Raw genomic sequence first — 17,695 nt, forward strand, 5'->3', positions numbered from 1 at the left:
CCTCCTCCTCTTCCTCCTCCTACCTTCTCTTCTTCTTCCTCCTCTTCTCCTCCTTCTCTTCCTTCTCCTCTTCCTCCTCCTCCTCTTCTTCGCCTCATACTCCTCTTCATCCTCCTACTTCTCTTCTTCTCCTCTTCCTCCTCTTCCTCCTCCTCCTCCTCCTCTTCCTCCTCCTTCTCTTCTTCCTCCTGCTCTTCCTCCTCCTCCTCTTCTTCTCCTCTTCCTCCTCTTCCTCCTCTTTTCTCCTCTTCCTCCTCCCACTTCTCTTCTTCCTCCTCCTCCTTCTCTTCTTCCTCCTCCCCTCTCTCCTCCTCCTCTCCCTCCTCCTCCTCCGGGTCAGCCCCACCCTGTTTTTTTGTCTCAAGTCAAAACCTGAAGAAACTTTATGAATCGACATTGAGAAATAAAGTGACAATGAGCGAGGGACGGGGCTGCGCGTCAAACCCACTGGATTAACACACACACACACACACACAGATCTGCTGGGGACATTCTTCTACATGTTCGATTCCCTGTGATGTGACTGGAACCATGACGATGGGTGAAAACGAGATTCTGGAGATGGACTCGCTGTCTGACACGGAGGAGCCGGACGGAGACCCGGAGTTTGGCATGATAGAGGAGGACATCGGTGAGAGAAGCGCAAAAGTGTGTGCGTGTGTGTGTGTGTGTGTGTGTTTGTGGGTGTGTGTGTGTGTGTGTGTGTGTGTGTGTGTGTTTGTGTGGGTGTGTGTGTGGGTGTGTGTGTGTGTGGGTGTTTGTGTTTGTGTGTGTGTGGGTGTTTGTGTGTGTGTGTGTGTATCTTCTGGAGTTACACATGTGTACATGGACAACTAGACTTGCTTTTAAGTAGTATACATGCATATATAGTACAGGTATACAGTGGTGTAGTAGTATAACAGTATATGAGCAGTTTAAGCTGCTTTTCAATGCAGAACCAGATTCTAACTACTTATTGTATTGTTGTTATTGTGTAGTGTAATGTAGTCTAACTGCAACTGACTCAAAAATCCGTATCCTCAAAATGATAGATACTGTATATTTCAAAGTAAGTAGTGCAATACTTTCCTAGAGAAAACAAAATAAACAAAATTAAAGTTCATGCTACTTAATATAACTTTAGTAAATGTGGATGATTATGGTCTCTACGGGCTTTAAATGTGACACCCATCAAATCTGTGAAGATTTGAAGTCGTCCTCCTCGTGGTATCTCTAAAGGTTGTGCATGTGTACTTAGTTTATAGTCCACAGACAGTAGATGAGTATCTAAAGCTGCTTTTTAATGCAGAATCCTATTATAACTAATGATGGATTGTGTAATCTAACTGCAACACACTCTACAAGATGACCATATGTATTATATGAAAAATATTATCCTCAAAGTGATAGATACTGTGCATTTCAAATAAACTTCATGAAATGTCATGAAGTAGAAAATTAAAACACTCAACCAAAATTCACATTACTTATTATTACAAGAGTAGAATTTGCATCGCTGTCAAATCTGTTTATTTAAAAGAAACAATAATGTGACGTTTAAGTTGATAATTATCAATATTAACTGATATGAACATTTTTATCTTGATGTAATTTTTGTCCTTCCAGCCCTATGGTATCTTAAGGGGTTGAGTATTTAATTTTCTATTCCTACATTTCAGAGGGAGTTAGTAGTGTTTTCACTCCAGTGGATTTATTACCTCTGCTAAGAAGGTTGTGTTTTCACCCCTGTTTGTTTGTCTATTGGTGGGTTTGTGTGCTTTTTGTTTACCACAAATCTTGGTGGAAGGGTGTGGTGTGGGTTTGGGACAATCACATCAGATTTGGATCCAGATCCAGGTGTTTTGTTCAACTCCTTTCCACATTTTCACAGTTTCCTAGAGAGTAATTCATGGATCTTGATAAGAAAAGAACCGACATATTTAGGGAACGGATATTTACAAGTGTGTGTAATTTAGTGCAGCTTGATTGAATTGAAGGAGACTGTTGGTCCTTGGTGGAGACATGAGCTCTACTGAGTTTCATTACAGTTTGAAACGTGCAGTTTATATTCCTGTGAGGATTAAACATTTGCATTAAATACATATCCTACTGTATGATAATTATATGTAGTATGTTGCGGTTAAATTAAATTGCATGTGTAACATAAGAAAAATGCTCATATACTGGATATAATAATCTATAATAAACCACAAACCTGCAGCAGACTCCTACCCACACATGCAAGTTTAACCTACAACAACATAGCACATATAGATTTGGAATTATATCAGTTGTTTTGATTATTAAATTGGGTCTTTCAAAAAGGCCAAGCACAGAAATGTCTTACGTCGATGAGAAGAACATGTGACCACACAAACCTGCAGTGAAAAATATCCTAGAGCTCCGGCTTTCTTATTACATTTGAAGAAAAGTCGTCAAAGTTCAACTCCAGTACGAGTTCTGATTCGAGGGCCACGAGTGACATCACATTACCAAAGCTTGCTCCTCAGTTCATGTTAAATCCTCAGCTCTCAGCTCATAAAGAATCAGATACAGTGCACGTTAATTAAACATTGAACCGAACACAACACTGTGTAATTGGCTCCAGGGCCCCGGGCACATGTCCACTTTGTCCATGTGGTAATTCATCATTTGACAATAACACTGACATAACCCACTTTTCTGCCTCTGCTCTATCTTTTGCTTTCTGGTACATTCTGTGTCGTTGCTTCTTTTACTAACGTCATCGTTTTCTTTCACAACAACAAACACCCTTTCCACCACCAGGAAAACACTTGTTCCTCTGTGTTGTTTATCCTTTTAAAGGTTAAATAAATCAGAAGTAGGTGATTAAATAAACTGAGCTGTGAGTGCTGGAGTCTGAGCACTGGCCTCCGTGCTCGATACCCGTGTTACAGAGCGGCTGTGCTTAACAACTGCGGGGGTGTGGTGCTCACATTTTTCACATGGCACGAGCTTACGCCACAGTTTCCACAGAATTGATATCAGTTCTTAATCGTCGGTTAATCAAACTCCACAACACATGTTAAATTCCTCTTTGTTTTTATAGATGTGGCGTTGCCGTTGAACTCGTCGCATTCCTCCTGCGTTCTTTTGTTCTTGCATTCCTCACAGCTGAAGCAACATCTTCACTCTGTGTGTTGAAGCATGTGAAGCATGTGAAGAGAGTCAGTGTCGGAGGCCGCCTCTTACATTACAGCGTGTCCCAGTGTCAGTAGTTGCCTGTGTATTTTGAAGCAAACACGTCACGGTGTGTTCGCTCCTTCGTGTCTGTCTCCTCGGAGCGACTTCCTTTCTGATGTTGCAACTCGTGTCTTTTTCACTCACCGACTAATGCTCCTTTGGGTTCACGTTAATAGTTGTGAGGGAAACGGAAAAGGTCCTGATCAGGTGGAAATCCCCGCCGCTTTTCACACTGGACCACAGAGGGCACTGCTAAAATGCACTCTGCCTAATGGGGCCCGATGAATTATAGATGTTTACACTTTGCGGGCAACAATAATAAAGAAAAGTGGCTCGAACAATACTTATATTTAATGATATGCTCTATGAAAATTCCAGATGGAACTCTTTTTTCGCAAAGCAGGACATTCCTCGACATAGAGAATCCTTCCAAGAAAAATAAACAGGACAGTGAACCTAATCTCTGTCTTTACACAGATCTGACAGTTGTATATCTCATATTATATCTCACTTTTCTATTGACCACTCAAACACTACAAGCCAAATGCATTCACACACACATTCATACAGGGCACTTTTTCTATCACACACCAGACACACACTGTTGGTACAACCAGGGCCAAGCCACACCCAATGTCCCCCTTTACTCATATTAACTGCTTCACCACAACCTCTGCTGGAAGCTTTGTTCAGTGGAAATGTCTGACCTGTGATACTGTTTGCAAAAATGCAAATCATACAATTCCAGGCAGCGTCTGTTATGACTAATTCAGAGACCTCAGTGTTTTTTTCTGAGCCAGAGGAAGACACCACAATGGAGTTTTACCAACTGTCATAAAATGCCCCCATGTTAGTTTCAGTAAAGAATTTCCTGTCAGACGGCATGAAGGACACTTGGCTGCGAGTGGCCTTAAACTTGACATGTTTGAATGTGAGCCCGAGTTCAAATAGGACGTGTTTGATGCACCGTAACGCTGCGAAAAAGACAAATGTACAGAATCAAGTTCTTTGTGTTTGTGTTGTGTTTTGCGTGTGTTGTTGCGAAGGATGTTTCTCTTCAGAGGAAGTGAGGGTGAGTGGGTTGTGTGGCAAGAGAGCAGATTTTTATCAGTGCCAGGACGTGTCTTTTTTTCAAAAGCATCAAACCTACTGTCTTGATTTAGGTCACAGCCAGAGGTTTGGAAATAGTGTTGGGATGGCTTCAATGACTCAGGAGCTGCAGTTTTTATTCACATTACAGATCAAAGTTTTGAAATTCGAAAAAAGAAAGTCTAGGAACTTTACCATCCAATCAACAACTTAAACACTTTTTATTCCTTAGTATTGCAAACACTTGAGAATAAATCCGGCCTGTTGCTCAAAATCCTTTGTACTTTCTGTTTGAACAATCCTAAAGGGAGGTGCCAGCGCAAAGCGGACAAACTAATATGTCACTCAACAACACAAGTAACTTCCATCGTCTTGAACCCAAACCAAAGCAACACTGATCAAACTACACAGACGTTCATTTTGTGTGAACACTGCCAAAGTTGGCTAAATGAGAGCTTCTCAGGTGGGCTCTCTCTTTTATTCACAAACACTCCTGACGCTCCTGACAGAGGGACAACAGTTGAGCTGGGTAGGACACCTTGTGAAGGGGAAGCCAAATAAGTTCAGTTTCCCGTTGGTGTTACTATGGCTGCAGTTTTGAAAACAGCATCTGTCTTTGGTTAGTTTCCTCATCGTGTTCCACTTCAAATGGAAATATTACAGCACTTTCCATATTGGATGATGTAGCATCTGTCTTGCTGCTCCCACAGTGTAATGCTGCGAGGACGGTTGTTTTAGTGTGGATGTGGTCGGTGGAGTGAATCCTCAACACTGCAGTGGTCAGGATTCGGACTGCAGGAGGTGGGGAGCTGTCTCTTTGTTTTGTTCCCAGGGAGGAGTGTAGCATTGTGGTGAGCGGGCCACTGTCTGCAAGCAATTAAAAAGCAGCCAGAACAACAAGATGTGGAGGGAAACAGGCCTGTAACAGCAGAGTCACTGGTTCAGTCCTTCAGGCTGTTTTGAAAATGAGTAACAGGCTGCTCTGCCTCAGTGAGCAGGGGGAACACTAAAGGTCCAAAGTGTAGGATTCACAGGGGTCAGCAGGAATGTAAAATATTAATCATAATGAAGTTCTTATTCGTCATAGACTGTAGGAAAACATGGACGACATGACAGCTCCCCAGAAGTGAAGCCAAATCCTCTTGATCCCCCTGGTGGCTGACTGCAGTATAGGTCATAAACCCCACCGCCCCCATATTAGTGGATGGGACTTGAGCCCCATTAAAGGCAAACCACAGGTTAAATGACGGATGATTGGTCGAGAGTGTGTATCCGCGTGACTTCTGTAGGACAGCTCCACACCACTATCACTACTGTGCAAGTGCAAGATGGTGGCACCCGTATCCGAGATATTTTAGCTTAATTTTTGTGCAACAGGAGGAAGTGGAGACAAATCTTCCATCTTTATATTGGGTCTATGATTTCTACAAACACTGGCTTCACTTCAGAGAAAGTCTTTTAACATGTGTTGTTATCTGAAGGCCACTGTAGTTGGTTGGAATCTGCAACTTCTTCCATTAGATGCCACTAAATCCCACTAAAGCGCTAAAATAGTAGTGGTCAGTTTCAGGTCAGAGAGATGCACAGCTTCAGCTGAACTGCAGTTAAGTGGCACTTAAACTCAGTGTCTGATGATGTAACCTTATAAGGTGTGTTCCACACAGATGATTCCGAGAAGAGACACATAATTATGATGTGCTTTTCAGAAAACGATAGCTCGGGTCATTTGTTTCAGCAGCTCGTATAGAATTAGAAATACAACTGGTGTGTTTTATCATTTATACTCCAATGTGTGTGTCATTTTACATGAAGATATTTATTCATTTATCTGTGAGATCAAGTGGACAATATTAACCTGTTGTTATTAATTATCAGGCTCTGGTTTTGGGTTCATTTTATTGTCATCATGTCTGTTTTCTCACTTCTGTGTCTCATCTGTTTCTCTTTTTCAGTTTATCCTGAGGAGTTTTTACCAACCTATCATTCGATTAAAGAAGGATCCAGAGTCACCAAAACACAACTGGTGAGTTATTGATTGCTGTAATTGAAGTTGTCATAGAAACCAGGGGTCGCTTGTGTCTTACAAATATCATGAACCTTTATTTTTATACTGTAAATGTCAGTTATAGTGAGGTTACTGCTCCATGAGGCGCAGCTGTCAAATGACTGCAGAAAACAAAGCGCAGTATAATATGCAAATAAAGTCATGTATGTGCCTGTAAGGACTTTTATTAATGCTCAGAGGAGAGAGAGACAGAGAGAGAGAGACAGAGAGAGAAAGAGAGACAGAGAGAGAAAAAGAGAGAGAGACAAAGAGAGAGACAGAGAGAGAGAAAGAGAGACAGAGAGAGAGAAAGAGAGAGACAAAGAGAGAGACAGAGAGAGAGAAAGAGAGATAGAGAGAGAGAAAGAGAGAGACAAAGAGAGAGACAGAGAGAGAGAAAGAGAGAGACAAAGAGAGAGACAAAGGGCGTTGCTCTGTTTGTTGACTTCCCATTTCTCCTGCATGGCCCACATCACATCACAGGTGGAATGGGCTGGTCAAGGTCGGTATTTAAATCCCCGTGCACGGTCTTTCCTGCACACTGGCCCCTCACTCCTCCCTCCGCTCAACATGTACGACATCATGGAGGAGGAGGTGTACGAGTTCCAGGCTGCAGATTTGTCTGACGAGACCGTTTTCTGTCCCCAGACGGAGTTCAACGACAAACCCGACTCCTTGTTCTTCAACGATGGCGTGCGGCGCATCGATTTCATCCTGGTGTACGAGGACGAGGACAAGAAGGAGTTCGAGAAGAGGCACACGTTCCAGAGACGCAAGGTGGGTCTGGCTCGCTGCTGTATGTCATGTTAAACCTGCAGGTGTTTTTAAATGTTACAAGTCGTGCTCCTACCAAAATCTATCAGAATTCATCTTTTTTTTTTAAACTTTATTTAGAATTAAATACAAATTTCATCCAAAATAACTTGCTCACTCTTCATTTCAGTATTTTTTTTATTTGCTAGCTGATGTACAGTAGAGATATGATGGGACTTGTGGGGAGAGAGTGGCGGTGGGAATAAACGTTCACAGTCGGACTCAAACCACGGATGTGAGATAATGTAGTCAAAGCTTCAAATCCCTGGGACACTGAAAAACCACAATAAAACAATAATTACTATTAATTATTGAATCTTAAATGTTGAGTTTTTAGATACAGATTTAGCAGCAAATAGTTTTATATATTTTTAAGAATTTAATAATGGAAATAATACTTTTTTTCAATAGTTCCGTGTAATTCTCTCACTGTTAAAAATTAATTATGACTTAAATGGTTAAACATGATTTCCTGTATCTGCTTTATTACGCATACAAACTGTATTGACTCTTGACTATTTGTTCAGGGTGTTTTTATTTGCACCAGGATGACAGTGAGTCTGTGACTTTAAAATGAATTACCGACGAGTCAGCGCGACGCTCAAAGACCTTTTGTTATCCAGGAAATTGAACCTTGTTTGTTATCTAGTGCATTTGTCCTGTACTCAACACACATATCAGCTAGGATGTGAAAAGTAAAGCTACTGGTTAGAGCTCAAATCTTATATTAACAAATCTATTTATCTATCTAAATCTATCTATTTAACATTCCAGGCATTTTATTTTTTAACAATGGACAAATATAAGTGTCAGAAATCCATACAGGGATTAACGTGCACAGACAAAGAACAATGAGACATGAGCTGACATCCACAGGTGTGTTGTTTGTTGCTACCTGCGTCTTTCACAATAGGTGCACGGTGATGTGCAATACAACGCTTTGGAAATACTGTTGATCCCCAGACCTCAGTTACCTGCAGTGTTGCAACTGAAATGCAGACGGAGTCGTGTGGGGGCTGAAAATCGTAATTCCTCGATTCGTTAATATAAAAGTAGGGAAAAGAAAGAGGAAGTGGGTGAAGAGAGATGATGTACAAACTGTAAAAGAACGAGCGGGAGAGAGTCAGAGCCTCTTCGCCTCAGATTCTCTGAGACTGAGGCGATCCCTCGTTCACAATCATCATGATCCAAACTAAATCCAGAGGGGGATGAGGAGCGAGGACGTCTCCGCCTGGCACACCCTCCACTCCGTCCGACTCTGCCCTGAAATCGCTCCTGACTGCAGCGCGGGTGTGGTTCAGTTATCATGGAGTTGTTTGCCTAAAATCATGCTGAATTTACTGATTGATTTATATTCTGTTGTGTTTGTCTAAATTTCCTCGTGCCTATCGGTGTTTCCTGCTCGTCATGAAAACAGGTTTTGACTGAGACAAACAGCAAATTTGTATTTGAGTTTCACTTCATCAAAGTTTCCTGGAAGGAAGATTATTAATAACCTCAGAATGAATAATGCTATGAGAAAATGTACTAAGAATGATCTCAACTTATCAAAAAGGTTTTCATGAATTGTATGGAGCCATTTTTTCCTGAATATTTTCATATGAACATATCAAATAAATATAAATATAAGACATGCATTCAGTGCTGTGTAGCCTGCTTTAAGGCTGCGTAACAGTGTAAAAGAGGATCCTGGGTTCAGTCATAATAAACCACCAGCTAGATCCTGCTCAGACATGTTGGCTGTATTTTCAGTCATGAGGCTTATGTACAGTGTAAATACTGACTATGCTGTGTGCAAATGGAAACGGAAAATGTCCAAATAAGAGTTCTTAACTCTAACATTCACTTGTAATTGTAATGTTTGAAACTGCCGAAGGTGCTAATGTGTAAATAGGGACATGAAATACCTCGATAGAAACTAGAGGGGAATTCTTAAAACGCATAACTCCGCCAAGGCTGATCAGCCACTTTATCTCCATGTTGTATGTACATGTATTGAGATCAGATACATATAACATGTGCAGAGAAATGTTCTGCAGTATGTTGACATTAAACAGGCAAAGTATCAAACATCTGATATAGATGAAAGGAGTATTTGTTAAAGAGGAGTAACTCAATAAAGGTCACCCCCTAAAAAAAAAGCTTTGAATGGATCTGCACAGACAGGGATGTCACGCATTAAACTGCAGATTGAGCCATAATGGACAAAGTGGAGAAGCATTAAAACAAACAGCTCATTGAAACCTTTCTCTGTGTTTTTCTCTGCAGAGGCGACGGGAGTACTTTGAGGCCAGCTTGATGAAGATGGGGGTGGCGCTGGAGGCCACACGTTCTGTGAGTTGTTGTTCAAGCTCTCGTTTCACCTTCCCTTTTTTCCCTCCCTTGGACTAAACTCTTTGTCCTGCAGGTCATAGATGAGAAACTGACGTTCATCAAGGTCCACATGCCGTGGGACGTGCTGTGCACCTACGCCGAGGTCCTGCACATCAAGCTGCCCATCCAGCCCAACGACCTGTCCTCCCACCCCTCGCCGTGGCGCTTCTTCTCCTTCATCACCAAGCACTTCTACCCCAACGAGGAGCTGATCAGCCAGGAGACGGAGTTCTTCACGGCCCCGTTCGAGAAAGACCGCCTGGAGTATTTCTACATAAAGGACCAAGACGTCTTCTTCACTCCGTCCATGAGGAGCAGGATGGCAAGTTGTCACGTGTTGCTGCTGTTGTAGTCAACTCAGGCTGCATCTTAATGAAGTAATAACTTCTGCAACCAATCGGACGAGAGACACAATCTTGATCTACAGCTCGATTAGATGAACCAATCATTCTTGATCATATTTACTGATTGTGGTATAAACAGCATGTGCAGTGTATTCATCAACCCTCTGATCCTTTTCATTAGTTTTTTATATTTGGGAATGACATTGGTCTTTGGTTCTCTGGTGTGTCCATCCAGTATTTGTATCTATGCAGTTATTACTGGTTATATAATAGAAGATATTAAAAGATATACAAATACATTTTTTTCAACTTGACCACACATATGTAAATTGTATTTCTTTTTTCAGGCGTATTACATCCTGAGTCGAGCTCCCTATGAAATACGAGGAAATATAAAGAAGTTCGGCATCAGCAAACTGTTGGATGGTGGCGTGTACAAAGCTGCGTATCCCCTCCATGACGCAAGTGGCACCACTTTCTTCTTCTTCCTTAGCGAAATTCAAATCGTTTATATATTTTAAATGCACAGTTCCTTTGAGTTATTTCTCCTTGTGGGTTGTTACAGTCCAGGTTCAACGTCAAGTCCACAGAGCAGGGCTGCCCCAACGAGAGATATCTGCTCTATAAAGAGTGGGCTAATCCCAAAAGCTTCTACAAGATGCAGCCACTCGACCTGATCAGGTGAACGCAGGGTTTTCATGTTCTCCTCACAGAGAAATACTTTCATGAGAGTGTTTGAATTCCAGTAGGTGTCATTTTAAAAACTATTTTTATTTCCCCACAGGAAGTATTACGGAGAGAAGATTGGTATTTACTTTGCCTGGTTGGGTTTCTACACGATCATGCTCGCTCTGGCTGCTGTCGTGGGACTGGGCTGTTTCGTCTTTGGATACAAGACTCAAGAATCCAGCACCTGGAGGTTTGTTTCTTCTTTTTCATCAACATTTTAAAGATAATTTACATTTACTCATCATATATTTAAACTCATCATACATTATTATTACAGTCAGTAGAAAGTGTCAACGTTCTTTCAGCACTTTGTCAAATCGTTGGATGGAGTTCGCTCGGTTGTCATAGAGATGGCTCCTTTGTCATCATGTGACCAACGTCAAGTGACTAAAGTTCTGCCCTAAAGTCATGTGAGCTGTCTCCATGACAACTAAGCAAACTGTAACCAACTGTGCCAATGATGATGTTGTTGAAAACAGACCAGTAGTGTTTCAGTATTGTTGATGGAAGGATAATTCATTTTGTTATTAAAGTACAACTCCTCCATATTCAAACTGTTTCTATATGTGCTGCACAATCATGTTATTTCTGTACAAATGCTTCGTGTTGACGACCTCACCGTCTTTCTGTTGCTCTGCAGTAAAGAGGTGTGCGACCCTGCGATTGGAGGAAACATAGTGATGTGTCCACAGTGCGACAGGTTCTGCAACTACTGGAGGTTAAACTCCACGTGTGAAGCTTCAAAAGTGAGTGGGAGTTTATTTCATTGGAGTTCATGTGGAGAAAAGTTTATAAAACAAAAAATTCTAAATTGAAACTCCTCACCTGTTCTTGCACGATACAGTTACTGGGTTCTTTACATATTCAAATGTGTGTGGCTGCTGTTCATCTCCAGTGACCCAGCAACAGTCTGGTTCAGAGCTGATTTGCACGTCATCCTGATGGAACAGTTTTTTTTCTATCTTTTCAGAAACTGTCTATATTTGATAACTTTGGGACCCTGGTGTTTGCAGTTTTCATGTCGATCTGGGGTGAGTTTTATTTAAGAATTACAAGATATTTATTTTAATCTTTTAAAAGCAATCCCGCAGATCAGATTCCTGGTTTAAACCCAAACTGTGTCTATGACTGTTCATTTGAACTAATCATTATCTTAAAGGCAAAATAATCTTTTTTTACGCACAATTTACTGCACAAGTGAAGATCGAGAAAATACTCTGAATATTGTTTCATTATGTGTGTCATTGTTTCCCTGCTGTTCCGGGCGCAGTGACGTTATTCCTGGAGTTTTGGAAGCGTTACCAGGCGGAGCTGGAATACCAGTGGGACACTGTGGAGTTTCTGGAGCAGGAGCAGCCGGCTCGCCCCGAGTACGAGGCCAAGTGTATCTATGAGAGGAAAAATCCTGTCACAGGGGTAAAACACTCTCACACACACACACACAATAATCTCATAGTCAGATATTGTTTTGTGTTTAGAGAACTAAACAAAGAAAAATATGGATTCAAACTGCTTTTTTCAGAAACTATTTTACAATAATGACTTAAAGTTGTGTTGTGTTCTTGTTAAAACTCAGTATTTCATAATTTGTTTGTTTGTGATTTAGGTGAAAGAAAAAGTTCCCTATACGGCCTGTGGACGATGTGTTCGGGTGTCGATAGGAATCGGGACAGTTCTATTCTGGGTAATGTGAATTAATAACAATTTTCCATGAAGTTTCATTGATTAAATATAGAATTTGGTTGTAATCATAGGGAAAATTGTCATTTCTTTAAAATAAAAGGTCCATTTTAAATCAGCGTGAATATAAATGTTACTTATTTGTTATTTGAAACATAACTCTCCATATATATTCTAGTATATATGGTCAATATAATGTCTCTACCTTATTATGTAAAGTGCCTTTAGATGATTTATGTTAAGATTATTGCTTCCTTGTCCTTCAGATTCTGTTGATCCTGGCGTCCATTGCGGCCATCATCGTGTACCGCCTGGCCGTCTTCTTCACCTTCTCCAGCAAATTCAGAAACCAGGACATGAAGGAGCTGGAGCCGCTGAAGGAGTACGTGACGCCTCAGATGGCCACGTCCGTCACAGCCTCGCTCATCAGCTTTGTCGTCATCATGATCCTCAATATTCTCTATGAGCGCGTCGCCATCTGGATCACTAACTTCGGTCAGTCTGACATGTGCCTCTGCTCTGTTTTTACCCGTCTGTGGTTTAATCCTAAACTCTGCATCTCCCACACGACAACAGAACTCCCTCGGACCAAGACGGATTACGAGAACAGCTTAACCCTGAAGATGTTCCTCTTTCAGTTTGTCAACTACTACTCCTCGTGTTTCTACATCGCCTTCGCCAAAGGGAAACACGTCAGCTATCCCGGAAAGCCTGTTTATCTTCTGGGAGAGTACAGGAACGAGGAGGTACTGTTTGTCTATCTGGGTGTTACACGTTTAACCAACTCGATTTATATTCTTGAGTCTTAACCTGAGCCTCGTCCCTGCAGTGTGACCCGGGCGGTTGTTTGATTGAGCTGACGACTCAGCTCTCCATCATCATGAGCGGGAAAGCCATCTGGAACAACATCCAGGAAGTCCTGATGCCGTACGTCGCCACAGTCTTTCTACTTGTATATATAGCAGGCGACAAAAAATACAAAACACAGCGACAACTTACAGATGAAGCACGTTGCTATGACGATAAGCATAAGTTAATTTTCTGATTGCTATGGCAGATTATTAAACCTGTAGTGAAGAAAATGAATTCTCCGATTTTGAGAATTAAATCTTAATACTATGAGGTGAAAGTTGTAATTTAATGAAAAGTCATAATATTTTGAGAATAAGAAAAAAATAATTAAGAAATAAGGAGCATGGAGAATCTGTGGTCACCGGACGATGACACGTAGCCTAAGATTGCAATTTTATTTCAAGAAAGATATTCGGAATATTATGAGAATTAAGTCGTAAAAACGTTTTTTTCTCATAATATTTAGATTTTATTCTTGTAATATTATGACTTTATTTGTGTAACATTAAGGTCACTGGTTAACAGGGCTAATCGTACATCGCCGCTCCTTCTTCTGTCTGAGTCACTGTTGTATGATCTCGTCCAACCAACAGGTGGGTGAAGAATTTGATTTCCCGGTACTGCACCCGTGTGGCCTCAGAGAAGGTGGTTCCTCGCTGGGAGCAGGACTACCAGCTCCAGGCCATGCCAAAGCTCGGACTCTTCCATGAATATCTTGAAATGGGTGAGAGGACTTCCTCACTTCCTTCATTTGAACCATTAACGTTCTCAAGCTCAAACTTCACCTCCACTTAACTGTCGCATTGAAAACTACTCGAGCATAAGTATCTAGTTATTTATATCTCTGTTTACATGATCATACCAGTATGTGTGTGTCTTAATTTCTCAGCATGTCTGCCACTATGAGATGGTTGAGAAACCTGGAGAAGGTGTTTTAATGCCACAGTGATCTGGGTGTAGTTGATCCAGGATTCACAAAACCAGTATCTTATCTAGGATCCTGAAACTGGGATTAGTTGTTGCACAAATCATAACCAGGATTCAAGTGTGCATGTAAACACACACAGCTTGTTATTATATGATACTGTTGTTTCTGCAACATGTATTTCCTCATGCACATATAAATGAATTACACCCTATGTAGTAAATTAGTTCGAAGGAACATACGAGGGAATTTATATACACTATTGATTAATTGAAAGTAATTGATCAATATACAAATCCTGGGTAATCAACAGTTATTTCACGTATATCTTTTTCTCTCACAGTCATCCAGTTTGGCTTCGTGACCTTGTTCGTGGCGTCCTTCCCTCTGGCTCCGGTCCTGGCTCTGGTCAACAACCTGTTTGAGATCCGGGTCGACGCCTGGAAAATCACCACGCAGTTTCGCCGCATCATGCCGGAGAAGGCCCAGGATATAGGAGCCTGGCAGCCAATTCTTCAGGGTATCGCCATCTTGGCTGTCGCAACGAATGTGAGTCACCGTTTATACCAAATTATTCGTTTATTAGATACAATTGTAAAAGAAAAAAAGTAGGATCTAAAAAATAAAAATGGCATTAACTCAGTGTTACGATTACTCCTTTCACCACGTGTACTCTGCGTCCTGGTGTCTGTACAGGCCATGATCATCGCCTTCACGTCAGACATGATTCCTCGCCTGGTCTACTACTGGTCCTTCTCTGTGTACCCGTACGGAGATCACTTTAACAACACCATGGAGGGCTACATCAACAGCTCGCTGTCCATATTCAACACCAGCGATTTCTCCAGCTTAAGCAGACCCATCGCAGAGAACAGCTCCACCATCACCACCTGCAGGTACGAAGACTCACCACTCAATCGTCAAATTATAAAGAGAGACCTACATGTCTGAGGTTTAACTCGAAATATCATCTATTTAAAAAAATGTAGGAAATTATGTCTTGAACTATTAAAACAATTTTTACATCGAGATTTAGTTATAAAAGTCTTACATTTTGTAATTCTGTCCAATATTCCACTTAATTTCAAAGATATTATTAATAGTGTTGATATCACGAATTATTTCCTTAATACATATATAACATAACACACTTATATGGATGTAAATAGAGTGAAATTTATGGACAAAATACAAGGTTTTCAAACACAGATGTTTGAAAAGACATTAAAATGTGCTGTGTTTTATTAATCAGTGTGTTTTTCTTTTTTAGGTATCGTGATTTCCGTTATCCTCCGGGCCACAACAGACAGTACGAGTACAACATCTACTACTGGCATGTGATCGCAGCAAAAATGGCTTTTATAATTGTTCTAGAGGTCAGTTTAAACATGACAGGATGTTGTCCTGACACAAAAACGTCCTTGAATAAAATTTACATATTTATCTGTATGTATGGCAGCCAATAACTTCATTGGCTGCCAGTTAAATTTATGAAAAATGTTAAGATTCTTGAACTTTTAAAGCTTTAAATTATTGCTTAAAACATATTTTATAAGAAAGTCTTTTAATGCTTGATTTTAGTTTAACTTCACCCCCAAATTTTGACTGAAATTCCCTTGAAATTCAATTTTTTTTTATAAATGTGATATCAAAAGCAGCATTGATGTGCTTCATCAAAGAATCATTCATATAATTCAGATTACAGCTCCAACTGCTTTTATGTTTTTCTTATTTTCTTTGTCTTGTTTTGTTCTGTGTGGATTAACTCCCGTGTATTTAATTAAAGCTCATTGTAACCTTCTTTAGATAAGGGCCATAGAAATAAAGTTTCATTATTAGTAGTAGTGTAATCTCAATGGAGATGTCTTCTTTTTCCCTCGCAGCACATTGTTTACCTCACCAAGTTCATCCTGTCCTACGTGATCCCGGACATCCCGTACGCTGTCAAAGAGCAGATCAAACGAGAGAAGTACCTGACGCAGGTCATCCTGCACGAGACCAACCTGAAGCTGGTGACCAAGCGTTTGAAACCGCCCAGCGACGACGCTCTCAAGCCAACAGTCACCAAAGGGGATAAGGAGGAGCTCGAACTGGATTTTTGACGTTACTGCTCGGCAAGACCTTTAAATAAGGAACGTACTTTTGTCCCGGAACATGTGCCGCAGCCAGTAGGACAGAGGATGTTTTTTTTAAGGGGCTGTTGGACAATAAGGAGAAACCACTGGGATTGTCTGCTCTTCATCTCTAAACCACTGTCTCACATTTCGGACTCCAGTTTCATCCACGGCACCTTCTTCTGAAACGTGTTAAAGTTTTAAACAATGTGTTTGAAAGCTGTGGAAGTCGGTCGACCCACTGCAACGCTGTCCTAAAATATCAGTATTAATTTACACAAAACACGTTAAACCTTTGAAAACAATGTTGAAAATCCACTTGTTTTACATTAATGTCCCTGTAGCTAGAACAAAATTGCTGTAGTGATTTTTCGGGAAAAGTCCAAGGGCCCAAACTGACACCCGGCGCTAAGCAACGGCGAGCGTCTTTAATGGCTTTTGTTGTCCAATGCAGTTGTCACTTTCCCATCCAGTGCCCATGCTGTTTCATGGAGAATGCACTTGCACCAATCTGAGCGTTTTCAGGTGCAGTGTTGGTGCATTGAAGCAGTGGAAAGTGATTATGCTTTTCGCACATAAAAACCTGGTCTGAAGTCAGTGGTGCAGTTTTTCTCTGTTATTTTAAGGGCTCATTATCAAGTGGTTTGAAGTGCTTTGATGATGTGAGGGAAGTCGGACTCTTTATCCACAGGCTCACTTCTACTGTTCTGTCTAGCACTTGTCCCAGTCTTGTGCCGTGACCACTACGCTGCACCACAAGATTACGGAAACAGTTCATTTTAGATCCTTTATTGAACAAAACTTTCTGAGAAGCAAATCGAGATTTTGTGCCTGTATCAATCTAAGCCTTGACAATCTGCTGGACTGTCTATTCGTCTATAACTCCGCTTGCCGTCCTCGCTCTGAAATTACGCCACTGCAGTGATTCAACCTTCTCCTGTGTCATTGCTGATTTCTTAAGACCGTTACCACTGCTGTGCTACTTTCTGGCCTTTAGATTTGAACAATGCTACTATAAACACCATGTATGTAAACAGTATCATATACCTGCAATACAGTATCTGACGATGCATATGTCTGTTGTTTTAGTGTTTTATACTGTGCCAATAAATTGTTTTATAAAAAGTTTCCCTTGTGTTTCTGAATTGTTACGTTAAAGCCAAACAGTGACAGCAGTCTCCACTGGAGGGCAGCAAAAACAACGTTTCTAACTGCTTGTCAAGTTTTTCTTTTAATTCAAGTCTCACCTCATTTAGGGAGAATCTCTTGAATCTGTGTGATTAGTGCTTTAAACATACTGTGTGTTTTATTTCACTTCAGGAGCCGAGAACAACAACAAGACAACATTAGTGTTTCTTTCAACCTGTGAATGTTAAAGGATTAAACTTTAACAATCAGTGCTGAATGAACCTGAAATTAAAGACTTTCCTATATTTTTCAGGAAGACCACAAAATGTGTGTTTGTACTAAAATACCCAAAATATCTTCATCTTCACACGACCCTGGTGTTTGTCAAGGTAACAGCATAAATATCTTGTTTCCAGTTCAT

General features: G+C 40.9%; 1 protein-coding gene across 1 annotated transcript; it reads left to right on the forward strand.

Moving 5' to 3' along the window:
- Positions 1-341: 341 nt before the first annotated feature.
- On the forward strand, positions 342-17,274 carry ano6 (anoctamin 6). The gene is made up of 20 exons (XM_035147340.2): positions 342-631; positions 6,225-6,295; positions 6,965-7,093; positions 9,398-9,463; positions 9,537-9,824; positions 10,194-10,307; positions 10,412-10,527; positions 10,631-10,765; positions 11,216-11,321; positions 11,546-11,606; positions 11,846-11,991; positions 12,182-12,259; positions 12,522-12,750; positions 12,832-13,001; positions 13,085-13,182; positions 13,701-13,831; positions 14,376-14,581; positions 14,729-14,928; positions 15,303-15,408; positions 15,916-17,274. The coding sequence occupies exons 1-20, from the start codon at positions 532-534 to the stop codon at positions 16,132-16,134; spliced, it is 2,769 nt and encodes a 922-aa protein (XP_035003231.1). The 5' UTR covers positions 342-531; the 3' UTR covers positions 16,135-17,274.
- The last annotated feature ends 421 nt before the right edge of the window (positions 17,275-17,695 follow it).

Source organism: Hippoglossus stenolepis, chromosome 22 (genome assembly GCF_022539355.2).
Source record: "Hippoglossus stenolepis isolate QCI-W04-F060 chromosome 22, HSTE1.2, whole genome shotgun sequence".
Classification (NCBI taxonomy): Eukaryota; Metazoa; Chordata; class Actinopteri; order Pleuronectiformes; family Pleuronectidae; genus Hippoglossus; species Hippoglossus stenolepis.

What these genes read in the sequence shown, in the direction of transcription:
- ano6 (XM_035147340.2), top strand. Translation starts at nt 532, where the DNA reads ATGACGATGGGTGAAAACGAGATTCTGGAGATGGACTCGCTGTCTGAC. An exon ending in ATCCAGGAAGTCCTGATGCC is followed by an intron (nt 13,183 to 13,700) that starts GTACGTCGCCAC and finishes TCCAACCAACAG; the next exon opens with GTGGGTGAAGAATTTGATTT. An exon ending in TCCACCATCACCACCTGCAG is followed by an intron (nt 14,929 to 15,302) that starts GTACGAAGACTC and finishes TTTCTTTTTTAG; the next exon opens with GTATCGTGATTTCCGTTATC.